Here is a 26,598-nt window from a genome sequence, read left to right on the forward strand (position 1 = left end):
TAATTTTTATAAAATTTAAACTTTAAAACCACTTTTAAAACTGACATGGAAGCGGTTATCTTGTCTGGGAATAATTTTAATAAACGCTTTTAATAGTAAATTTGTAAAGTTGGTTTAGTTCTTAGATAAACCTCTTATTAATTTTCAATTATCAGATTTGTCTCTGTGCTTCGATTTAGGATTAAAATTTGAAAAAAAATTAGAAAAAAGCGATTGCCGACTACCCAGGTGGAACCAGACGAGAAAATAGCTCTTGAAAGTTAAAATAAAAGTTAATGTTTTGTGTAATGTTATTGGAATTAAAATAACAAGTTATAAAGACAAATTCTACATGTTCACCTCTTATAAATCAAATTAAAAAGCAAACAAGAATAGGTAAGAAAAGTAAATGAAATTGCAACTATAAAAATGCTTAAAACTTTTATTCTTAACATAACACAAGATTACTTTACAATACTTTCTTGTACTTTTGTTTCCAGTTCAGGACTTGTATTACTCTTTTCTTTCATTTCCACATCTTCAACTTTTGTTTCCTCGGAGTTTTCTTTCTTCTCCTTACCCTCATGATCTTCCAGGAATTTATCCCACTTATCTATTCTCTTACTGATATCTGCATCAGTTTCAGCAATCCTGTATTTTGTTCTACCATCCCATATTTCAGCAGTTATCTGCCTCTTGCCAAACCATCTTCCATTGATCAATTGGATAACAGCATCTGCTTGTTCTGGTTCTTTCATGGTGATCTGTGCCACACCTTCAGGATGCCGATCAAAGATCACTACTTTCCGGACATCACCGCATTTCGCACACTCCTCCCTGAGATCTTGTTGATAATCCAATATCAATTGAACTTCCTTATCAAAATCTGTTGGATGGAACAAGTTCTTAACGATAACAACCCTCTCATGTTTTGATCTCTCACCAATAAACTTTTCTGGTCGCCAATCAAACAGCTTTTGCTGCATTTTCTTTATCTTTTCGAGTTCTTTCTTTTTCTTCTTTTTCGGTTTTAAAGCTGGATTATACTCACCTTTCAATTGAAAATGTGCTTTTTCCACTTTAATCTTGTTTCCTTTAAAATCACTGCCATCAAGTAATTTTAATGCTAAGTCAACTGATTCAACTTTAATATATGTACATAGAGCATCCCCTTTGAAGCAATTTTGTTCTTTATCCATATACAGTTTGACTTTCATTTTCTGTGTGCTCGGGTCTCGTTCAACGAGCCCACACTTCTGCATGTGGTCAACAAATTCTTCTTCAGTCATGTCTAAAGGTAAATTTGATACATATACTTTTGTGTTTTTATCTTCAGATGGTTCAAACCACTGTGGTTCATTTTTCCTCTTTTGTGCAGCTGCAGCTGCATCTTGTTTCTTTTCAGGTTTCTTTTTATCTACAGTTTCCTCCTTTTTAGTATTATCAATGAAACCATATGACATTTGATAAAATGCTAAGAAGTCATCATCTACTTTTGGTAACCAGGCTTTCTTGTCTTCATCCCAGAAGGACTTTGATCCATCTGGATCAGTGTAAACATGTAAATCATTTTCATAACTATAGACCCGACCTGGAACTTCACTCCCTGCCTGCGGGTCCCAAGAGTTTGTTGTTTTGTTCCAGGTGTATTTGTGTTGTGTAGAAGGATCTGTATAAATGGCTTCTTCGCCTTCATATGTTACATATGGAGCATAGTCACCCCAAGACTCATTGTCTTTACTGACTTCTTTAGTTTCCTGGTCAGGCACTTTACTTGGTGGCTTGCTTGTGTTATTACTGTATTCTTTTTGGTTATTTTTATCATCATTATCTTTTATAACCTCTTTTGTTGACAGCGAGTTATCGACCTTAAGTTCATCTTTATTTTTCGATTTTGTGGATTCTGACTCACTGGACTTGCTGGTATTCGTGGATGCAGATTCGACTTTTGCCTTTTGTTCTTCTTCGGACAATTTCTGTACTGTTTCGGAGGTAAGCTTAATAACAAATCCTGTTTTTTGACTTTTATCATGTTTTGCCATAATTATTAAGAACAATGATTACAAAAGTTTAATAAATAAGCTCATGATAGTCATAATTATTTAATAATTCTAACAAAATAATATTAAATTTCTTATAGAAACAGCTTCATTTCATATTTACTTGACCTTGAGTAAAATTGACAAATAAGAATTGAATTCAGGATTGGCGTCTGCCGTCACTTCATAAAAAATTGTCACATTGACGTGTATCTTTAATAATATACGATATACATATAATATTATGTAAAAAGGGCGCTTGAATTAAAAATTACAATATAAATTATACAATTACAAATACACGAAATCAATAGAAATATGTATTTTTAAAGTTTGTAATTTTTCCAACATAAGGCCGCATTTCCATCTGCAAGTAAACTTCCGCAAGAAATATGTCCGACAGTCTGTCTGACAGCAGCTTGCAAGTCTAATAGGCATGACGAAAGATTTTGAAATCCTCTTCCATAATGTGTGTATACGTTTATTATACAAGAAAAGCCCTATATTTCGGTAATATACTTAAATTTAACGAAGATAAAAGCCATTTTTCAAAAAATATTTATGAACTGTGCCAAAACAGCTCGCAGGTTTCATGGCGTAGGCGTGACGTCACTCTTTAGTAAATACGTAATTATTTGTACGCATTGCGAAGAAAATTAAAAATAGTTTAGAAAATCCAAAAGTGCACGCCTCATAATTTTTTTTTAATAATTATTTTTTATTAATTATTATTTTTGTTTATTTAATAACAATTAAACCACATCGAATCAGACCCTGAAAAATGAAAGGCATATTCCTGAGCATACTCAAGCGTAAGAGAAAAAAAAGACTCGATTAGTAAAGTATTTCGGTCGCTATCGTGTTAACAAGAAAATCCTCCGCACATACAGACACACGGACGTCCAAGACAGAACTTTTTTAAACTGTTTTTTAACTAGTTTAAATAACAATAATGACATCAAAAATATCATGAATGTTAAAAATAGTGTTTTTTCTTAATATGTGTGTGTATGTATTATCTTACAAGTGCAATGTATGATACATAAAGACATTTTAAGTTTGAAAAATCAGATGTTTTGCGCGAAGTGACAGTAGTACCCACCTCAACGCTTCGCTTATGAGGCGTGCAAAATATTTATTTAATATGGTGTTATAGAAACGAATTTCAAAGTTTATAAGTGGTGTGCAGTATTGCAGTGTGAATCCACAAAAAATAATGCTCAAAAATGTGTTAGTAATTATTTCAAGCGAGGAAATAATAAGAAGTGATTGTTTAAAGTTGGCGCGGAGAACCCCGAACCATGTATTCGTGAATTCGCAATTATATTTCTGTTCGGAGTCGATAAAGCATACGTGAAACAATAGAAAATAAATAAAAATGCGTATTCTCAAAATATTCATAGCAACAAAACACATCTGACGTGAGTTATTTACTTAAGCGTGACGTCACTCATGTTTTAGTCAAAATGGCGAACTGCAGAATTTCAATGTTTTATTTTATTGATAATCTCATTAATCTTAATGTTTTTAAGATTTCTACGTCACTATATTTAATTTATTTATCATACATTTTCCCTTAAAAACACTAATACGATAATTTATTGATACTGTCGTCATGCCTATTCCGCGTTTCCACCTGCAAGTAGACTTGCAAGCTACTGTCAGACTGACTGTCGGACATTTCTTGCGGAAGTTTTCTTGCAGATGGATACGCGGCCTTATATCTGTATATAATGCGTATATGCTCACGTATATGTGTATAATTATACATTATACTCTTTGGTATAATCTATGGTGATTGCGTTTGACACTTGACAATGACTGATTTTTCGACATGAAAAGTGAAAACCAAAGTGAAAACTCAACAAAATTCTTTCTGAACAATTTGTAACCAACATTCGCCTCACAAAGCAATACATATTTAAATTATATGAAAATTTGATAAATATTAAGTTCATTACATAAATTATACAGGTAGTTACAAGCTGTACATAATACTTTTATATGTCATTTTTGATTTCATTTATTATTTACATTAAATTTATGAGCCGAAGTTATCATTATCTAATACCTAATTAAATGTTCTAAGCAGGTTAGTTATCAACAATGGAAGATGTCAAGGACGTGTACATTTCCCCGCTTCCGGAATCTATATACGTAAAACCATTTAGGTTAAATTACACACAAAACGGGAAGGAAAAAAATTGGGACCTGCTTGAGGTTCACGATAGCGTTGCTATCGTAGTTTTTAACATAACTAGGAAGGTTATGATCTTCGTTAAGCAGTTCCGACCAGGTAACATTCAATTGAAGGCCATGTTTCACTAGAGAATAATTTTTAAATTAAACTTTATAGGTATTTAATGCTCTGTTGACTATTTTAAATAGTCTTGATGCCATTCCTCTGGACAGGACTGGGAGAAAAATAATTAATGAGTTTAATTTTCAATTCAAGTAGACCGTGAGGAGATATCATGACAAACAAAGAAAAATCCTGTTAAAATGGGGTTGACTTTAGAAACCTTAAAATGATCTAGTGTGTAAGTTTCAAGTGAAGACTATCCCACTCTCATTACTTTTTCAGCGATATATTACAACAGCATTCACCCAGATGATCGGAAATCAAAAGTAATAGACACCAAAAAGTATCCAGCATCCTTGGGCATTGCTCTGGAGATGTGCGCAGGAATCATAGACAAGAATAAGCCAGTTGAACAGATTGCTAAGGAGGAGGTGCTAGAGGAGTGTGGTTATGATGTGCCTTTAGATAAATTACATAAAATTATCTCTTATAGGTGAGTTCTTAAAATAACCCTTGCAGTGGAAGGATTTTATTTCAAACAGGTTTATACCTCATTTGGTAGTCAGTTTATTACCAAAAACTGTTCTGTCAATATTTTTTTTATTTGAGGCTGTTGGCTCTTTATTTCTTGTGTAACCATTGTTAGATATTCAAGCATTATTTGTTGTAATGGAATAGATAGAAGATTAACATCTTAGTTATAAATATGTCACAAAAATTTGGCATCAACATTGGCTCCATATGAGTAAGACATGTGAGAGAGGAGGTTAATAGTCCAGTTAATATGAGTTGACAAAAATTATAAGAAAGGCAATAAAAATCATTGTTATTTGTTATGCAACGCAATACAATTGTTATCGCACAATCAACACACATACATAATGTGACAATATAGTGGTTTCCACAAGATAGTGTTATCTGAATTTTATTAGATATTTTAACTATGTATTTGTTTTAATTGCAAGGTCAGCTAATTTAATTTAATGGTAATTATGTATAAATTTTAAATTTAAATTTATAGCAACACTTATATTTTTTTTAAGAATAGAAAAAAATGGTCATACTGTTTTTTTTTTCAAAATATAATTATTTTATTTACAGATCTGGTGTAGGTGTTCAGGGTTCCTTACAAACATTCTTCTATTGTGAAGTTACTGATGACATGAAGACAGAGCAAGGTAATTCTTACTAAATATAATTATTATAAATTAAAAAGTTGTCTGACTTTACTGAGATTCTCTTTAGTAAATTTTTAGTTTGTGTTTGAATAAATTTCTCTCAGACTAAGTATGTATATAAAAATGAAACCCGTTTTCGTTGGTCACGGCATCACGCGTGAACGGGTGGACCGATTTCGATAATTCTTTTTTTATTATATTCCTTGAAGTACGAGGATGGTTCTTATGCAGAGAAAACGTAAATATGTAGCACGGGCGAAGCCGGGGTAATAGAATAAATACAGTCTCGAAATATTTGGATTTTATTTTTAAACTAGCGGTCCGCCCCGGCTTCGCCCGTGGTACATATTTACGTTTTCTCTACATAAAAACCATCCTCGTACTTCAAGGAATATAATAAAAAAAGAATTATCGAAATCGGTTCAGCCGTTCTCGAGTTATGCGCTTACCAACACATTTTGCGATTCATTTTTATATATATAAATTATAATTTTTTCAGGTGGCGGAGTAGACGACGAAATAATAGAAGTGATTGAAAAAACAATACCGGAAATAGAAGAAATGGTGACGTCTCCCGGACCAATATCCAGCCCACCGAGCTGCTTGTTTGCACTCATGTGGTTCTTGCATTATAAAGCACCGAGTTTCGCTAAGTAAATACATTTATGGAGTATCTAATATGTAGAGAATGGTTATTTGGTGATGTTTGAGTATAATAACCTGAGTTGTTAAGTGATCAGATTATAGTAGAACCATGTAATATGTTGAATAATTTTCTGTACTATTTATCAATTGTATTGTATATTTTGTGCTAATGCAAGGTCAAGAAATGTTAATGTTACGAATTTTAACTATTTAGCAATAATATTTGATATAAAAAATATCGCCTTTTTGTCTATGTTTTAGTTACTTTGCTTAGATGATGATAATTATGGTCTGTATTTCAATTTTTGCTCATTCACATGAGTTTGTATTGATATATATGTTTATAATAGATTTTATATTGAGGCAGTTCATTAGTTATTAATCTAAATTGAAATATTTGACAAGTACATTTTAGAATATTGTTATCGAAAATTTAATATTATGTATCAGCACAATCAATCATGTGTTTATTATTTCATCAGTATAATATAAATCATTTAAATGGTTTTAAAGAAAAATTGTATGTATTTTGTATTCATTGTTTAGATTGTATAGTAGATAGACTATTATTTTTCCACTTTTTATAGTATGCTATGATTATGTATATTTTAAAAATTGATCTTTACATTTTTATTTGGGTCTCAACAATATTATTCCTTGAATGAGCCACCTTTTAAATCATTAAAGTTGTAATAATCTAAATCTTTACCACACAGGAGCTATGGACTATTTTGCTCAGAGTGCAAGACAAAGTAAGATTTGGAAGCGTTTTGGATATTTTAATTAAATAAATTAACTGTTTGTGTGTTATTTATATAAATATAAACTTAAATGTGGTGTCGATTATGTTGTATAGCAAAGGTAAATGTTATTTTACATGAAGCATAAACTGTGATGAAAATAAATAAAAGGGATTGTATTGGATAACATTTTGTATTATTTTTCTTTTCCTATTGCATGTCTTCCTTTATTTCTATTTCATAATACAAACAAAAGATACAACATTTTAGAATACAAAACACAGATAAATTAGAGCAATATTGAGCAGCGCCATCTGTTGAATGTCGATATTAAATGCCGTCATTCAATGAATGCGCTACTCATAACTCATTTGATCAAAAGCTTCTTGGATCAAATAGCAGATTTAACCAGATGACTGCGACATATTATTATTATGCATCACATAGTTCGAGCTGCGCATCTTCCGCGCGCAGCTACTTTTCGGCAGCGCATCTTCATAGCACATCTTACTATTGGAAACGGTCATAATCTTACAGCATATCTATTACATTTTCGCAGCATAGCTGCATAGGACATCTCGGATGGAAAAGCAACCTTACATGCAGATGGCATCCAACGAAAATCTTATTTATGTATTTACAATATGCAAAAAGTTCAAATTTTATCGTGTAAAAAAATGGTCTATATGAGAACAATAAAAGTTACAGTTGATTCACACCAGACCGTTCTATCTTTCATGAATGTAATAGGTATACTTTCAAATAAGTAGCTAGAATTTAAGAGTGGGCATAAAGCAAAATTACCAATCTTCTTTTATCTATGATACGTGTAATATAAAAATAAAATATATATCAAACTAGATGATATTTTCGAGGATTCTGTTCGATCATTTATTTATATTTATGATTTTCCAACAAAGGATACAGTCTATATTATTTTACATAGCGTACAAATGAATACAACATGGTCTACTGCACCTTCAATAACAGGAAAATACATTCATTCATTCAATAATCAAAGACATAAAATATTAAAATTGACTCGAAAAAAAAAATACTAACGAAGTTACCTCTAGTTTTCACACTTTTACGATTGCTACTTGACATGGTAGTACCTATTATGATTTTTTTCATAAACAATTATATTAAAAACATTTACGAGGGCTTTGCCAAGCATTTTGTGTAATTATTTTCAGTTTTGGTTTTATCCTGTAGTGCTTATTTTTCCAGACGTAGATGCAATTTTGACTAATTTTGCTTAGTAATGTAATTCAATATTTAACATATTTCATGATATTATTTCACAAATGCATGTATAATGTAAATGTGTTTTTTTTAAATCCTATATTACTTATTAATAGTGCTATTTAGTTGAGATATATTTTCGTGGTCGGGTTAAAAATAAAACAAGAGTGAATTAAATATAATATTTATTAAGAGAACATTAAGTATTTAGTGTATTCGCGTAAGGTCTTCTACTATCTTGATTAGATCATCCACCGTCGCATCCCGCATTATACCACCGTCGTCGATCTGCAATGAAAAATAACATTTGTAAAGCCATTTGGTAAAAACCAAGCCACGTTTTGAAACAGCAATTCTCAATTATTCATATCATATGTTTGTTTTTCTGTTTTTAGTCGCGCACTTGTAGCTGTGTGGTTTATCAATCGATCAACACGATTATTTTAATGTTCTATAGGGAGTTCTGAATGATTGAAATGTAGGAGAAATAAAGGGGTATTTTTGAATTATTGGGGGCGAACAGTCAAAAAGTAGAGGTTTTGAAGTGATATTTCTTTATGAACGTTGAGAGTTAAATTTCTAGTTAGCGTAATAACGTCGCGTCATGGAATAAGGCAACGATTTTGGTATCTTGCGAAAGAAGTTTCACTTCTGACGCGTGTGCTAAGCACACACGCTCTTTTTTATTTAGTGTTTGACGACTGATCATCATGTTTTTTTTTGGCAGAATGATTTGAAATTGGGGGAAAACGGTCAACATGTATTATTTGTGTGACAGTGTGTGTGTGTATACCTGCAGCCCCTGCACAGTCTCCTGCTGCACCTCCCTGCTGAGGTCCAGGAAGCTCTCAATGAGGTCGCCGTCCACGAAGCCCTCCGCGGGCTCCGTCTTGATGTCCGTGTTGAAGGAGCGCCAGAACGCGTGCGGCACCCGACCCACGGACTTGATAGCGTGCGTCAGACGTTCCTCTAGTTGGTGCAGGAACTCGTATAGCTCCGGGGACAGTTGGACTACTAGGCCTGGAACAAAAACGTTTTATACTCTCTTGTATGGCTGAAAACTGGCAATGTAATAACCTGATACAGACACTGCTATTAATATAACAACCTGCTATTTACACAACTGTTAAAATGACTGCTTACCACTAACACAACTGTTAAAAGGCAGCTAATGTTGTCGGGGTAGATGGGGCAATAATATTGTCGGGGCAGATGGGGCAATAATATTGGCGGGGCAGATGGGACAGCTAAAGTTGTCTGGGCAGATAATATTGTCAGAGCAGGTGGGACAGCTTAAGTTGTCGGGGCAGATAATATTGTCGGGTCAAATGGGGCAATAATATTGTCGGGGCAGATGGGGCAGCTAATGTTGTCGGGGCAGATGAGGCAATAATATTATCGGGGCAGCTAATGTCGGGGCAGATGGGGCAGCTAATATTGCTGTGGCAGATGGGGCAGTTACTGTTGCCGGGGCAGATGGGGCAGCTAATTCCGGGGCAGATGGGGCAGTTACTGTTGTCGAGGCAGATTGGGCAATAATATTGACGGGGCAGATGGGACAGCTAAAGTTGTCGGGGCAGATGGAACAGCTAAAGTTGTCTGGGTAGATGGGCAGATAATACTATCGGGGCAGCTGTGGCAATGATAGTGTCGAGGCAGATAGGGCAACTAATGTCGGAGCAGATGGGGCAGATAATATTGTCGGGTCAAATGGGGCAATAATATTGACGGGGCAGATGGGACAGCTAAAGTTGTCGGGGCAGATTGGGCAATAATATTGACGGGGCAGATGGGACAGCTAAAGTTGTCGGGGCAGATTGGGCAATAATATTGTCGGGGCAGTTGGAGCAGCTAATGTTATCAGGGCAGGGGCAAGGGGCACTCACATATAGCGCCCGTGACGGTGGCGAGCAGCGCGGGGTTGGCGACGGGCGCTGCTGTATCGGCGCTCTGCCCCACCAGCGAGCCGAGCCGCATCACATTCACCATGTCGCCGATGTGGAACTGCCCCATGTAGCTCATCTGCTGCCGCTCCTCGTCTGTTGTCGCCGCGCTGCACAAACAAAAAAAAATGATATAAAAGTAGGTCAAGTGTGAGTTCAAATACCCGCGGCCCCATCATTAAAGCGGCTCGACGGAACACAGTGGGGTTTTAGTCGGTAAGAATCCGACATAACCCACGGCTCCTTCCCCGGGGGCCGTGGGTATCTTTGGAAGATTTCCCCACTATAAAAAAAAAGGTCAAATGTGAGTTGGACTCGCGTGCCGAACAAATAAGAAGAGCAATTGCAAAAAAGGTCACCCATCCGATTCATAACCGCCCCAACCGTCGTTTAACCTCAGTTTTTCTATTACTTAATTTTTATAGCTACAAAATAAATATTTTTGAAAATATCAACTGTTTTATACCCTGATGTCTATAGTTCATGAGATACAGCCTGGTGTCAAGACAGACACGACAACGGACAGACAGACAAAAGTCTAAAGCCTGATCACAAACAATTATATTAAACACATACAGCCGTACAAATAAAAACTTGCTTATTCAAACCTTATGCAATGAATAGTGACATAGTGACATCGACGTTATTCCAAATTTATTTGGAAGAAATTATGACATCGTTATTATTTATTTATTCTTTTCATAAAATGTTATAACTCGTTTATTTGTACGGCTGATATTGAGTACGATAATGTAACCTTAAAATGACCATTCCGGGGGCATTATTTTGAAAATAAAAAATGTCACAAAAAGTTCTCACCTGTCCTTCTGACAGACAAACAAATTGAAGCTATTCTCAGCGCCGAGGAAGGTGTCGTCGTCCAGTATCTCGACGGCCGTCATCCAGTTCGGACTGTAGTCGCGCGCTATTTCTTCGAAACTACCCTCCATCTGAAATTAAATGTATTTTTAGAAAAAAAAATGGAAAAGTGTGATATATGTAGTTTCTATAAAGCGATCTACAAATGTCAATTTTGTTTTATACAAAAAAAAAGCAGACCGTAAAAAAATAAATTGCACATTTTTGCTTTTTACTGTACCGTTTATTTACATTGGTTAAAAAAATATGCGGTATTCTGCATCTTCTAAAAAAAGGTAATTTCTTAAAAAATCCTTCCAGAAAAGTAATTTGTTTTTTAGAGTATCATTATCGGTATGAATTAATTATAATTTCATAAATCAAATGTACAGATTTCGACTTCAGAGCTTTTCCTCAAGAATTTAATTCTAATTCTACCCTCATCCACACTCAAAAAAAAAATCTTTTCATTTTCCCCCACCTGTTTATACTGCAACAGTGACATGGACCGCATGAGATCTCCGACCAGTATGAAATCACCTTTAACTTTAAGGTAAAGCGCCACTATGTTGTTGAAATGGCTGCATTCTAGACGTAATTCTTTCTCTGACGTCCATTCGAATAATCTTACCTGGAAAATTGTAACATGTTTTGATTATTTCTTATATTCTACGAAATAATTAGCTATTTTCTTCAAAAAATAGTATGTAATATTTCTTTACTTATAAAACGCCGAAATTCTTCAAAAGTAATGTATAATTCGGATTACTTTATTTCTTATTTATAAGTTATAGGAACTTGGAAGATACATAAAATATGTAGTTGGATGGACAAAAATTTAAAAGTTTTGCAAATCTGATATTTTCTGCCATACCTGGAAATTTTATTAAATTTTGATACCAATAGGTAAACAGAATTGTTAAGTTTATTATTAAAATCATTTTTATTAGACAATTTCCAGTTTTAAAATGTTTTCACAAGTAAAAAACTTGCTAAACCGTTAAATAATAAAGCCGTATACTCACTGTACTATTTATTGAGGCGAGTAGTTTTCCATTAAATTCAACTAGTGTGTAACAACCGCCTTTGATTTCTTTCTCTGCTACCTGTGTCAGCTTGCCCTCTGACCAGTGGAATAATATTATCCTACCCTGAAATTGGTAAAAATGTCATGAATAAATATAAAAAAAGATATGTGAATCATGTTATCATGTGTCTGAAAATTGAATAGATTCTTTAAAAGTCAAAGTAACTGTGTAATTTTGAACTACTACAACTATGTAATAGTTATGTGTAATTGTAGAACTTTATCGAGTTGTTATTATGAAAATATGTAATTGTAGTACTGTGTCGAGTTGAAATTGTTAAAATGTGTAATTGTAGAACTTTATCGAGTTGTAATTACGAAAATATGTAATTGTAGTACTGTTTCGAGTTGTAATTACGAAAATGTGAAATTGTAGTACTGTGTCGAGTTGTAATTGCAATAATGTGTAATTGTAGAACCTTATCGAGTTGTAATTACGAAAATATGTAATTGTAGAACTGTGACAAGTTGTAATTGCTAAAATGTGTAATTGTAGAACTGTGACAAGTTGTAATTGCGAAAATGTATAATTGTACTGTGTCGAGTTGAAATTGCTAAAATGTGTAATTGTAGAACTGTGTCGAGTTGTAATTGCAAAAATGTGTAATTGTAGAACTTTATCGAGTTGTAAGTTTTCGAGTTGAAATTGCTAAAATGTGTAATCGTAGTACTGTGTCGAGTTGAATGAGCTCACCTGTTTCGGCTCAGATTCCTCCGGGTTGAGTATAGCTGTGCCGAGCGCGTAGTAGTGCGCCGGGTCGTCGCCGAGCTTGCAAGAGACTAGTGACATTGCGAACTCGCTTGATGGTAGCTGATGCGCGTGTAACACTGTGGGGGAAATAGGGAAATTTTATTTTATGAATTGCATAAGTTATATCAAGGTCAAGTTACTTCCTTTGCGTTACTTTTGAATGCTATTAGAGTTACATTACTATCACGCAGTTTCTTCATCGCACGCGTACTCCGCAGTGTCTTGTGTACACGATGCCTTTGCGTTTAGCTCGTGTGGACGCGTCGTCGTATGCAGCCCGGCCACACACTGCAGCACTTCGCATGCAGCCCGGCTACGAACTGCAGCACTTCGCATGCAGCCCGGCTACGAACTGCAGCACTTCGCATGCAGCCCGGCTACGAACTGCAGCACTTCGCATGCAGCCCGGCTACGAACTGCAGCACTTCGCATGCAGCCCGGCTACGAACTGCAGCACTTCGCATGCAGCCCGGCCACACACTGCAGAACTTCGCAAACAGCCCGGCTACGAACTGCAACACTTCGTATGCAGCCCGGCCACACACTGCAGCACTTCGCATGCAGCCCGGCTACGAACTGCAGCACTTCGCATGCAGCCCGGCTACGAACTGCAGCACTTCGCATGCAGCCCGGCCACACACTGCAGCACTTCGCATGCAGCCCGGCTATACACTGCAGCACTTCGCATGCAGCCCGGCTACGAACTGCAGCACTTCGCATGCAGCCCGGCTACGAACTGCAGCACTTCGCATGCAGCCCGGCTACGAACTGCAGCACTTCGCATGCAGCCCGGCTACGAACTGCAGCACTTCGCATGCAGCCCGGCTATGAACTGCAGCACGCCGCATGCAGGGGGGCTCCACACTCACCCTCGAACGTGTGGTGGTCCACGAGCAGCAGGTTGTGTATCTCCAGGTCGAGCGCCGGGGGGGCGTGGCGCGGCTGCGCGGGCGGCGCCCCGCTGGTGGCGGCGGCGGCGGTGGAGGCGGAGCCGCGCGCGCACACCGCCGCGCCCGCCGCGCCGCCCGTGTACTCCAGCTTGTCCACGCGCATCGTGATCACGCCGAACGTCTAAAAAAAGATAAAAAAAATTATGTAAATTTTCCTTATGTGTTGTTCCAGCAAAAACTAGTTGCTCTTTAAACGTCAATGTAACAAAATCTTCCATTCGAAAGAAATAAGATACCGGAATCTGTTTAGTTGTCTTTAAGCATCAATAGCCATGCCAATAAAAATTGCACAAAAAAAATTAGACAGCACAGAAAACTGTTGAGAAAACTGAAAGTGAAGTAATCACCTGCGACGCCTCCTGGTAGGCGATGCGGCGCGGCGTCTCGTGCAGCGGCACGGTGCGGATGTGCAGCTTCTGTATCTCGTCGATGGTGCCGATCGTCACCGTGCTGTCCGTCGCCAGCGCGAGACTGCACACACGCACATAACATCATCACAGATCACACAAACTAAAGGGAGATATTATGGTAATATGCCCAAAAAAAGAACAAGCTGGAGCGGTGCTGTATACGTACATCACTTACAATCTAGTGTGCGAATCTAGTCGCTCTCATATTTTTGTGTGATGACACGCACACAACGCGAAGTATTGTTTTGATTTTGTTTACTGCAGTTGTGTGCGTAAATTTGTAATGAGACACCAGGTTTCGTACTCAGCGCAAGCGATTGGCATCTCTCTAGATCTCTATGATCATCATCATCATCATTATCAGCCTATGTTAGTCCACTGCTGGACATAGGCCTCAGTCATGGCACGCCATTGAGCCCGGTCATTCGCTCGTTGACGCCAGTAAAGCCTTGTTTCCACTTGAGCATGCTCAGGCGAATGAGCGGCTCATTTGGCCGAGCCGCTCAAGTGGAAACAAGGCTTTATGCCCAGCAACCCTGCGGATCGTCACTCCACGCACATAACAGTTGCGTGATACACTTTTTTTTTATTGTTACATATAAAAATCTTTATTTTCACAAATTTTCGCCAAACTGCAGAGCAGTTTGTTGGCGATGCGCTCCTACTACTAATATTACAAACCACTTTTAATACACATGTATTGCACTTGCACTTAAACACACTAGGACGCTAACAAGTTCATTTACATTAGCACTTGCATTAACACTAAAAAGTGCAGTTAATATGGCACTTACGCGACCACTATCATTTGCGTAAACACAAGCACTTAACACTTGCGCAAGCACTTACAAGAACAATTAATATTGCACTTACGCATCCACTTTCGCAAGTAGTAGCAAAAATTAATAATAAAATTTATGCTACAACTAGATCGCCCGCTTAAACCCTGTTTTTTGTTAAGTTATATTTAAAAAATTATTTTCCTAACTCAAAAAGTGATCTAACAAATTACATATTAGTAGTAAACTAGCTCACCTATCCGGATACGCTTGCGCGTTCAACGAGCACATGTGCGTCACTTCCTTCAGGTTGACGTTAGAAAATACTAGCTTGTGGTTCGACGAAAAGATCACTGTTGGTCGATCAGAGCATGCGAATATGTTTGTTGTTGATAGCGACCTGCGAAATAAAAGCAAATTAATAAAAGAACATGTTTATTGTTTCCTGGCAACACATGGTCATTAAAAAAATACATACGGAATAATATAAGATATTGTATCAGATATTTTTATAACAACATCTGATGACATAATTTAGAATATGATCTATGGAATAAAACTGTTTAAAGCAAATTAACACATCTTCATTAAAATGTCTGGTGTCTGATGAGAATCGGCAAAAAACTTAATAATTAATTTTGGCGACCAATTATAATAGCCTGCCTTTTTTCTTACTAGATTTGCCCCGCGGTTTTACCCGCATTGCTCCGCTCCTGTTGGTCTTAGCGTGATGATATATAGCCTTCGTCGATAAATGGGCTATCTAACACCGTAAGAATTTTTCAAATCGGACCCATAGTTCCTGAGATTATCGTGTTCAAACAAACAAACAACTCTTCAGCTTTATAATATTAGTATAGAAGTATAGATTAGTTATTATATCAAAACTAGACCCACCTAAAGCTCCTCAACACAGTGGGCTGCGTGCCCAAAGTGACCCTTTTCTTATTGGACAGCGCTCCAGTCTCCTGGTCTACAGTGAAGTAGAACATTGATCCGTCGCCAAGAGCGCAAAGTAGATAGCATACTCCTTCTAGTACGCATATGAGCAACGACCTTGGGATTATCTCTGGGAATAGATGAAAATAAAATGTCAAATAAAAAAAGCAAAGGGATGGGAAGAAAATGTACACACATGACAAAGTTCCTAATGTAAAATAAAATACCTAATGTAAAACAGGAACATTAAATGTTTTCTGATTTCCAAATTGTGATGTCTGGCCAAAACTGAATTAAACATATACATCTTGTAGCACATGGTTATCATCTTTACAAACAAAAAATGAACCGATGACCAAATGAAAACTGTACAAACACTTAAAACGCACACAACTACAAACATACCTCCAGATAACTTCTCAGTGTGCAACGGCTTAAGATCTGGCAACTTCAATACTCTAACAGATATATCGGTCCACAGACCCACGCCCAATAAAGCTTCTTCGTCACCAGGACCGAGGTCCAGACACGCCACTTCTTCTTCCATGCACACCTCACTGAGAAAAAATTCATTTTTTATTATATGTTGCTTTTTAATCTTACTTGGTTGTCTCAGTAATCAATACTAATATTATAAAGAGGAAAGGTTTGTATGTATGTATGTATGTATGCTTTACACGCATAAACTACTGGACAGATTTTGATGAAATTTGGATTTTGACAGGAATTTGGACAGATAATCTTTAGACCCTGAGAAAGAACATAGGCTACCTTTTATTGTGAAATATGTACCACGGGCGAAGCCGAGGCGGACCGCTTGTAATGTATATTTTCAATTTTAATCTGAGTACACCAATGATGTTTTTATAGTTGTTTTTTTCGCCCTACATATCTCTGCTTTGCAAAACATTCAAATTTTGTTACATTGCCACGTACATAACAAATTTGTAATCATATTCACGCTATAATTTTTACATTATTATAATTTTAACAGATGTTCACCAAGTGATTTCCCCTTTTAATGGCATTACGTTTCACAGACTACACACTTCAATGTGTATTTTTCAATACCATATAAGTATTTTCAATATTGTTTTTGTAATGTCCTCGTGAGGCTATGTGCCATTGAATAAACGTTTTTTCCACAGACATGTATATTTAAGTAGACAACGCAAGTACCGCGATCTGTATGAAAACCAAGCGTGTCATATTTTTTGTACTGACCTTGACGCGTTATGACGTCACGAGCGCTTTTTAGTGATGTTAATTTCATTTTACGCTAAATCGATTAGGCCGCCACTCGCGCGGCGATTCTAGTATCGTCCTATCCCATCGAAGTAAATCGAAAGAAATCAGATCAAACTAGATCTATGTCTAAGAGGTAGTCAAATAAATGAATCGTAATCGATTACTAAATCGATTCAAGACAGAAAAATGATAATTACCATAGACAGAGGGATGATAAAATAAAGTTATAAACCTTTTAATATTCTAACAAGTAAACTAATGTGTTTTAGCTTTTTCTTACATATGCCCATTGAGTTACCATGTACTACGTACTAGAGAGGCCATCGAAAGAAAGTAATGAAACTGTCAATCAATCAATCTTTATGTCCCGTTGCATCGATCCATTTTCCTTTTATGTTCGGGTTACTTGGAAAACTGAAAAAACAAACATAGTCTAAGCAATAAGGAGTTTTCTTAAAAAACTCCCAAGATGACACTTTACATAATATTTATTTTTAGTACCTTTGTATTAAAATACTTAAAAGTTCTAGGTCAAGTCGTATTAAATGACAAAAAAATCTATGCCTTTTTTTCTGAAAAATTGCTCCTACAAATTATCATTTTTCTGTTCGATTATAAAATCGATTAGAATCGAGAACTGTTGCATCAAATGAACATCACTAACCACAAAATTGGACAGAAAAATGAGAACAGAAAAATGAGAAGACGCTATTCATTGCTTGTTATCATACGACGCGATCTTTACCGTGCCAAGTAAAAGCCGCAATGTATTCCGAATCATTTCGTATGATTTGGTATCCGTGTTTGTCACGATCGTTTTCTACAGATATTCTTTATTTGATTTTAAAATAAATAGTGCATATTCTGATTAGAAAATTACTTACCGGTGGAAGGAAACATCTCTGCTAACTTGGCCACTCACAGCTGTGGAGTTTCTACAGTTTATAACGGCGCAATTCGGCATTTTACTTTATTCAGCTTCACGTCTTTCCTTGGCGAACTGCAAGCGCGGACTGAGTGTAGGCCAGCGTCAAGTAAGTTTCAATAACGTAGTTTGGACACGGGAAGTACATACACTCGCTTAGTCTATCTTGATACATGTCTGTGGTTTTTTCTTCTTCAATAGTTTATTTCTTGCAAATAAAGCTCTACATTCACGCGATCACCGACACCACACACAACACGAACATAAAGCCGCATGCACACTCACGCGATCACCGACACCGATTTCATACAATACAGCTTTTATTGTAATGTAGCCTTATCTCTTGCGTGCTAGGGTTTCGCTTGTATTGTTTCTTGTGAGTGAGCGCATGTGTTATTTGTATTGTTTATATCGTTATTTTGAATATGACATGAAATTTAATTATTATTTGATAATTGAATGATTATTAATACTATATTACAATTGATTATGAGAATAAATAATTAAGTTCATTGATTGAGTTACTTTTAAATTGTAATTTTACATATAAATTATGAGAGTTTCATAATTATATTTATCTACAACGCACTCATTTTACAATTCAAGTCTACAATAATTAAACTAGAGTCGCATTTATTTTTGAACATACTGTATAATACAATTGCATATGTGTGAGTACTGTGAAGATGCCAGCTTTCCTTAATCGGCCAGTACACAACACGAACATAAAGCCGCATCCACACTCTCACGATCACCGACACCACACACAACACGAACATAAAGCCGCATCCACACTCTCGCGATCACCGACACCACACACAACACGGACATAAAGCCGCGTGCACACTCTCGCGATCACCAACACCTTACACCACACACAACACGAACACAAAGCCTTGTGCACACTCACGCGATGACGGCCAGCTCTCGGCGGCGGATGGCCAGCAGCAGCAGGCGGTTGCCGGCGGCGACCACGACGCGCGTGTGCGAGCTGGCCACCACGGAGATGGCCCGCGCGCCGCCCACGCGCCAGCTGGCCACCAGCTGCCACGCGCCCGTGCCCTCAATGTCCGCTTCGTCACGCGCTACCAGGCGCACGTCTTCGTCTGTCACCTGTGAAAAAAGAAATAGATGAATTTATTTACAGTACACAATAAAATAGAGTCTGGCCAGCCAAAGCTGAACCCAGTAAAGGGCGGCAAATTTAAAAAATATGGACCTGGTAACATCGGCTTTAGTAGGAAAAAAAACATTTTGATACTTTTGATATTCTTAGAGGTGATCATAGTGTATTGGTACATTAGGTACACAACACAGCAGGATTGAAACGTTATTAAAGCAAATTATTTGAACCGTTTTCAACAAAACTGACAACTAACTACGCCGAAACGCCATGATGACATTCCATAGTGTGGCCGCTACAAAAAACACTGGGTTCAGCTTTGGCTGGCCAGACTCTAAACAACAATATAAATTTGAAAATGCAAAAAAAAAGTATAATTGCACACACATACATTTGGGTAAAAACATGTTTATAGGCATTATTTTATTATTAGATTAGCAGCACAAAATATTTTTTAAAATCACATTATCATCATATTCTTATTTTATGTTGACACTTGTAAATGTTTATAATAAGAAATGTTTTTATACAAAACTCGCCTCGTGATCAATTTTTTTTTCAAATTTCTTATCTATACTAATATTATAAAGAGGAAAGGTTTGTATGTATGTATGTATGGTTTTCACGCCTTACTGGACCGATTTTGATGAAATTTGGCACAAATAATCTTTAGACCCTGAGAAAGAACATAGGCTACCTTTTATTGCGAAATATGTACCACGGGCGAAGCCGGGGCGGACCGCTACTTTTTAATAAACCGTTTGAATACTACAAAACTAAAAATAAATGGAGTCGAGCATGCTTCGGCACGAACTGGGCCACGCTCGCACCGGGGAAGGTACCACACCCTCACAGAATATCGGCGCCATAGTGACAGTTTACTGTCGCGTTCCGTACGGTGAGTGAGGGGTCCGGAGGCCCACATCCCTTCCTATCCCCTACCCATCCTCTCCTCCCCTATCCTTAATCCCTCCCATCCTCACCCCTTTCTCCCTAATTCCTTCCAAATCCCTTAATCCTGGTAGGCAACAACCATAACCTCTGTTATGGTCTATGGGCGACGCAACCTGCTTACCACCAGGCAGTGCGTCCGCTCGTTTGCCTTCCGATAACATAAAAAAAAAAAAAAAAAAAAATTAAATGTCATACCTGTATAAGTTGGTTATGGCAGACATTTCCCGTGAAGAATGTTTGTCTATCTGACACAAATCCTTTTATTTCTGTCTCTTCTACTTCTTCGCCGTTCAACGTTAATACTCTGTAAAAGAAAAATAGTATCAGATTCTTTATTTCTTACGAATTACATGTTTAGTTTTACGTATAATTCCTGACAGACTCGAAGGACCAAATTACTCTGTACTATAGAAAATGAAGGTAAAATAACACCGTACATCCTTTGACTACCAATTTTGTGTTGTTATTTGTTCATTTAAGTTCATTATTTCACATAGAGAAAAGACATTATAATAGGCTACAAAACTGGCAAAGTAAAAAAATATCACATTTAATTTTAAGCATGTTGTTAAAACTGTAAAGATTAATATTTTATACTTTCATCACATCTAAACTAATAATATTATAAGAGCAGTGTAAATGTACAATTTTTGTTACCATTTGTCTCAAACATCGACCATTTTTTAATTTTTTAAATTAAAAAGCCCATAAAACACTTACCTAGTCTGTCCAACAAACGCCAACACAAGTGTATCATGGTACGGCGAATTATGTGCCAACGTGAGCGCCCACATGCCCTTAATGCCCGGTAAATCAATGGAGGCCTGCTCCTGAATGCCGATGCCGTTGCGAATAATACGTAGGGAACCTTGTTTGAACGCACCTGAGGATGGAAGGTTAAATGAAGTGAAACTTCTTTATTGGGGTTGGACAAAAATTTTGTGTAACATTTTTGCGTTACGCCGTACGCGTGACATTTTTGCGTTACGCCGTACGCGTGACATTTTTGCGTTACGCCATACTCGTGACATTTTTAAGGTCATAAAGAAGTTTCACTTCTTACGTGTGTACTCTAGTACACGCATACATTTTTTTATAATAGTTTTAAGGAAAAATATTTATTTGGTACAATTATTTTTTTTACCCTGTAATATTCTCAACATATTTAGTAACTTATAGCCAGTTCCACATAAGCTGCAATGATAGCACTGACACATACAATGATAACACTTTTTGACATAATTTTTTTGTACTTTTGACTGACAAGCTTCTGTGTACAGAACATATCAGCTAGCTTTGAAAACAGCCATTAAAGAGATAGAACAATATAACACTGACATTTACGCCAAGACTGTAAATGTATGGACATAAACACATACATTAGTAAAAGAAATACAAAGTAGTTTATACATGAATCTATAGAAATAAAATTGCCACAGGAATATACTTAAAACTACTTTTTTAAGTAGTTTATTTTATTAGAAACTAGCTGCTCCGCGCGGTTTCACCCCCGTGACTCCTCTCCCGTTGGTCGTAGAGTGATGATATATAGCCTATAGCCTTCACCGAAAGAATTTTTCAAATCGGCCCAGTAGTTCCCGAGATTATCGCGTTCAAACAAACAAACAAACTCTTCAGCTTTATAATATTAGTATAGATAACTCCAAACTCACCCGAACAAGTGATAAGCTGATTCTGTCCCTGCCGCTCCAGATCCACAACACACATATCCACTATCGGAGCGAGGCTTGTGAATGTCTCCATGACCTTCACATACTGGTTGGAGTCGTCGCGGTTCGCTGATAGACGCACGAGGGCGGAGTCCCCGAGACGGGAACCGATGAAGACAACACCATTGTCGAGATATGTCATACATTCGGGGATCGGTATTTCACCTGGAATAAAAGTAGTATGAAGTAAAATTACTATTTTATTAGTTAGTGATAAACTTTGGCAATGTTGCTTCAGCTGAACACCTTCTTATTACAAATTTGTATAGATAAAAAAAAACAGTGATTATGACATTATTATACAACACATTACATGATAAAATATAGGATACAAATTATTCCGATTTTTTTTTTAATTGAACATTATAAGTCAGTCAGTAACATATATTTTTACATATTTTTATAATATAAAAATGAATGTTTGTGTTTGATAATATATTATAAACTAGTGGTCCGCCCCGGCTTCGCCCGTGGTATATATTTCGCAATAAAAGGTAGCCTATGTCCTTTCTCGGGTATCAAAATATCTCCATACCAAATTTCATGCAAATTGGTTCAGTAGTTTAGGCGTGATTGAGTAACAGACAGACAGACAGACAGAGTTACTTTCGCATTTATGATATTAGTATGGATATATATTAACATCATGTGTAACAGAAAATTGAAGTAGTTAATTGCTCTCAATTTGATTAGACAAAATCCTTGAAAAAATTTTATTTGCCATATTAAACCAGCTGTATACACTCACCGAGCAGTTCCACCTTCAGATCCTTAACAGCATGAGTGTCATCGACCCGCTCGTATAATTCCAATAGTAACATGAAGAGACGACCAGCTATATCACCGAGCAAATATCGTAAGCCACGCGTGTCGACGCGGCAGTAGCAGTTTATTGGTGTCATCTGGTTTCATATTTTAGAAGTTAAATGAAAACAAAGAAAATATTTTCATGACAACTTTTAGTACATATAGTAGAAGAAAAAAATGTGGTGATAGATTTTTAGAAAATCTAATCCTAAAATTCTGAATAAGTAATCAATCATTAAAAAATACAATTATTTTTTAATGATTTGTTTTTCTCAAAAAAATAAAATGATGATCATATAGACATTTATTACTTTTCAGTGTAGAAATATTTTAAACTAGCTTTCCGCCCGCGGCTTCGCCCGCGTTTACAGAGAAAATCCTGTTCCCGTAGGATTTCCGGGATAAAACCTATCCTATGTCCTTTCTCGAGTATCAAAATATCTCTAAACCAAATTTCATACAAATTGATTCAGTAGTTAAGGCGTGATTGAGTAACAGACAGACAGACAGAGTTACTTTCGCATTTATAATATTAGTATGGATGTGTAAAAAATGTAAGTACATATATAGTTTTACAAGGAAAAAAATATCTAATAAAAGTAAGCTAGTTATGACAAAACTAGTATTCCATGAAAATTGTTTCATAGAAGATCTCAATATATAATAGAAGAGATTGTTTTTCATGTTAACAAGGTACCTTAATCTGTGGAGGTGCAACAGCCACATAGCTCTGCCCATCATGATACACTATGGACTCTTGTCCAATTACTATAGCTCCACCTACAAAAAGAATAAAACATTATTTAATGTTGGAAGAAATAAAAAAAAATCTGAATTGTTTGCAAAAGTTACACCAACATACATTTTTTAGTTTATAGATTGTACACAAATATGAAAAAAAAACATAAAATTAACCATAACCTTAAAACTTATGTAATATAAGTACATATTTAAATAATTACCTAAAGGACTTGGCACTGGTATAAGAATAGATGCTTCTGTTTCAACATTATCTTGTTTCCATGGTATCTTCATGAACTCCTTGTCTCTTAAATTTATTTCATGTGTCTAAAATTATGCAAATAAAACATTATATGAGAAGTTAAAAATGTATCCAAATAATGTATGTATACAAAAAGTTTTCACAAAACAGTAAAGCCGTAGCAGTAGCTAAATCCCACTCTTTTAACCACAGTATAAAAAAACAGAATACTATTTTTAGCCAGATTTTTTTTAAATGAAAAATAACAAATATTCAACTCACTTTTATATGTCTTCCATTGAGATCTTGGTGAATTAATATTAAAGTGGGGTTGGCACATCCATGCAAGAATTCTAAATCATACACATTCAGTTCTTCCAACCTGTAAAAAATATTGATAATATTATTGGTAGACTAGCTGACAAAGATCACTACAATGTGTGTACTGTATAAAACAAAGTCGCTTTCTCTGTCCCTATGTCCCTATGTATGCTTAAATCTTTAAAACTACGCAACGGATTTGGATGCGGTTTTTTTTAATAGATAGAGTGATTCAAGAGGAAGGTTTTAGTATATAATTTATTATGTTTTAGACAAAGCGGGCGAAGCCGCGGGCGGAAAGCTAGTAAATAGTAATTTTTCAATTCAAATAAGATCTAGATAACCATGTTCAACCAAACAAACAAATGGTTCTATGTTACAATATTAATAAATAAAAAAATCAACTATACACACTTAACCTTTACACTGTTTGCTAAAAACCATACTTGTTGCCATTTAGTCATATTTTTATTTAAAGAATTAAAAAAATTGAATGAAAAATCCTGTAAAACTTTTTTGCTTTAATTTAAACCAAGAAGAAAATATCTTGTTTTATATATATACTAGCTGTGCCGCGCAGTTTCACCCACATTACTCCGCTCCTGTTGGTCTTAGCATGATGATATGTAGCCTATATTACTTGTGGATAATGTAGCTTTCGAATGGTGAAAGATTTTTTAAAATCGGTCCAGTAGTTTATGAGCCTATTAATTACAATCAAACAAACAAACAAAGTTTTCCTCTTTATAATATTAGTGTAGATGAAATTTAATAAACATTCACAATGCTTCAATTAATTTTATTAAAAAAAAAACACACCTCAGACTAGCAGCTTTCAGCTCTGTAGAATCCTTATCGAGAGGTATTATCTTAAACAGACCGTCATACAGTCTGAGACCGATCACCCTCGCTTGTGGGTCAATCACTGCTAGAATCCCATTCTCTGACGGCTTTCCAATCCTATCAGCGACATTACCATGCGCTCTGGTAACCACTTCGAGATCACCGTTTGGCCCTGTTCTCCATTCTAATATCATTGCATTGTATCTCGCGGTAAGAATGAAGACTAGATCTTTGTTTTCATACTAAAATGTTATAAATTATGTTTAAGTTGGTTCTGAATACATTTCTGGATGAAATAACAGAGATTCTATGAAAAATGAAACACTTTTCAACTAAGATAGAATTTCAGTTTAGAAAAACTTATAACAAATGAAATGGACACTGTTTTAAGAATTTAACAATGAGAAATAAATACTATAAAACACTGTTAATTTGAAATCGCAGGTTATTAAAATTTATACTTACAGGTGGTCTAAATAATTTCATCTTGGCTACCCTGCCGTACAGCCCAACTTCCTTCATGGGGTGGAGCCCTTCTGGTGTCACCAAGTACATTTCTAGACGTGACACCTTTGCCACCAACAGATTCAGGTCTGTTGGTGATGTGAAGTTGCCTAAAAATAAGAAATTTTGTGGATCAAATTGATGTATAGTGTAATTCAGTGACACAACTCAGCCTTTATTAATATGAGGTGGAAACTATAGTAAATCTAGTCTGTGTGAATTAGGAATAATAATTACTCTCTACTGATGAAAGAATATTAGAATGTTATCCATTATAAATGTTGGATTAAATTTATCCTCTTGATTCTATTTGTGTATTATAGTGATAAAATGTAGTATTTTATATTATGACTATCAAAAATCAATTCGCCAGCATGTTATAAATAGATTGCACATTGAATTAGGAGCATGCACTTCAAGGGCCGCCAAGACGCAATAGGCATATTGAATATATTTAAGCGAGGTTTAATTAAGTCGTTATAACGAAATCGGTAAACAATGGAATAGATTTACATTTCCGATTGAATCTGTATACAATTTTCCATTTTAAAACGCTGTGATAATGCTGTCGCTCTTTTCAAAGTAAATGTAACGTCGGATCAACTTTATTGAAGAGCAGTGTGAGAGCACAGTGATATTATAAAATTACTCTTACATAACATACAAAATACTGCATTTATAATAGTATCATTAATAATTCGCTTAAATCTAATAAGCATCAGACAGATATTGTATATATCTAACCTCAATAAACAGAATACTATATGTATTCACACAATGTTTACCTGTAATACATGCTGTTACAGCCGTTGGTTTCTGTGCAGTCACTACGTAGTGGTAAGCCATGATTTATTATTTATTCAAACCTAATTTTTAATCATTAATTTTATTTTACCTATTTGTTTTTCGCAAAATTAAACAATACAACGGCGGTCTGTCAGACTGTCGGCTGTCATAGACTAAATTTTTTAATTTTTATTTTACTACTTTTTTACATTCGGATACACGATTATTGGGTAAAATGTGATTGTGTATAGTCTATGGTTCATATCAGTTTGAATTCAAATTATTATTTTTACCAAGGAAATAATTACACAATCCACATTCATGTAAATACCTAGATTTCTTGCTTAATATTATGTATACGAAAGCGTTCGTTTGTCTTTATTTCGCAATGTGAAACAACATGTATAATATGTACCATCAAGGGTACCTTAAAATCCAATAAAATCGGTTATCGGAAACTAGCGGTTCGCCCCTGACTCGCCCGTCGTAAATGTTTACGTTTTCTCTCCATACGAACTATCCTCGTGCTT

The 26,598-nt window shown here is 35.8% G+C and overlaps 3 protein-coding genes across 5 annotated transcripts; 1 reads left to right on the forward strand and 2 right to left on the reverse strand.

Moving 5' to 3' along the window:
* Positions 1-405: 405 nt before the first annotated feature.
* Positions 406-2,173, reverse strand: barc (RRM1_TatSF1_like and RRM2_TatSF1_like domain-containing protein barc). Its single transcript, XM_090112798.1, has one exon. It carries the CDS (start codon positions 2,019-2,021, stop codon positions 444-446), a length of 1,578 nt encoding a protein of 525 aa, XP_089968924.1. The 5' UTR covers positions 2,022-2,173; the 3' UTR covers positions 406-443.
* LOC149900434 (uridine diphosphate glucose pyrophosphatase NUDT14-like) lies at positions 1,839-7,070 on the forward strand. Of its 3 annotated transcripts, none has more exons than XM_090112801.1 (5): positions 1,839-1,971; positions 4,111-4,314; positions 4,603-4,813; positions 5,422-5,498; positions 5,998-7,070. In XM_090112801.1, the coding sequence occupies exons 2-5, from the start codon at positions 4,125-4,127 to the stop codon at positions 6,153-6,155; spliced, it is 636 nt and encodes a 211-aa protein (XP_089968927.1). In that variant the 5' UTR covers positions 1,839-1,971; positions 4,111-4,124; the 3' UTR covers positions 6,156-7,070. The 3 variants fall into 3 exon arrangements, with proteins under 3 accessions (XP_089968927.1, XP_089968925.1, XP_089968926.1); XM_090112799.1 differs by lacking the exon at positions 1,839-1,971 and adding an exon at positions 3,861-3,992; XM_090112800.1 differs by lacking the exon at positions 1,839-1,971 and adding an exon at positions 3,861-3,992 and having other exon boundaries at positions 4,116-4,314.
* Positions 7,071-8,296: 1,226 nt separating this feature from the next.
* pic (DNA damage-binding protein pic) lies at positions 8,297-26,237 on the reverse strand. Its single transcript, XM_090112430.1, has 23 exons — positions 26,068-26,237; positions 25,244-25,392; positions 24,755-25,020; positions 23,897-23,996; positions 23,595-23,700; positions 23,330-23,412; positions 22,574-22,727; positions 21,769-21,990; positions 20,816-20,978; positions 20,291-20,399; positions 18,929-19,131; positions 16,251-16,402; positions 15,804-15,975; positions 15,163-15,306; positions 14,065-14,188; positions 13,637-13,838; positions 12,711-12,844; positions 11,955-12,080; positions 11,411-11,560; positions 10,891-11,021; positions 10,015-10,181; positions 8,922-9,148; positions 8,297-8,416 (listed from the first exon to the last, which is right to left on the reverse strand). Exons 1-23 carry the CDS (start codon positions 26,126-26,128, stop codon positions 8,336-8,338), a joined length of 3,426 nt encoding a protein of 1,141 aa, XP_089968556.1. The 5' UTR covers positions 26,129-26,237; the 3' UTR covers positions 8,297-8,335.
* Positions 26,238-26,598: the final 361 nt, after the last annotated feature.

Source organism: Colias eurytheme, chromosome 18 (genome assembly GCF_061535395.1).
Source record: "Colias eurytheme isolate Ceu_HAF_F1 chromosome 18, ilColEury1 Martin Lab GWU primary, whole genome shotgun sequence".
Classification (NCBI taxonomy): domain Eukaryota; kingdom Metazoa; phylum Arthropoda; class Insecta; order Lepidoptera; family Pieridae; genus Colias; species Colias eurytheme.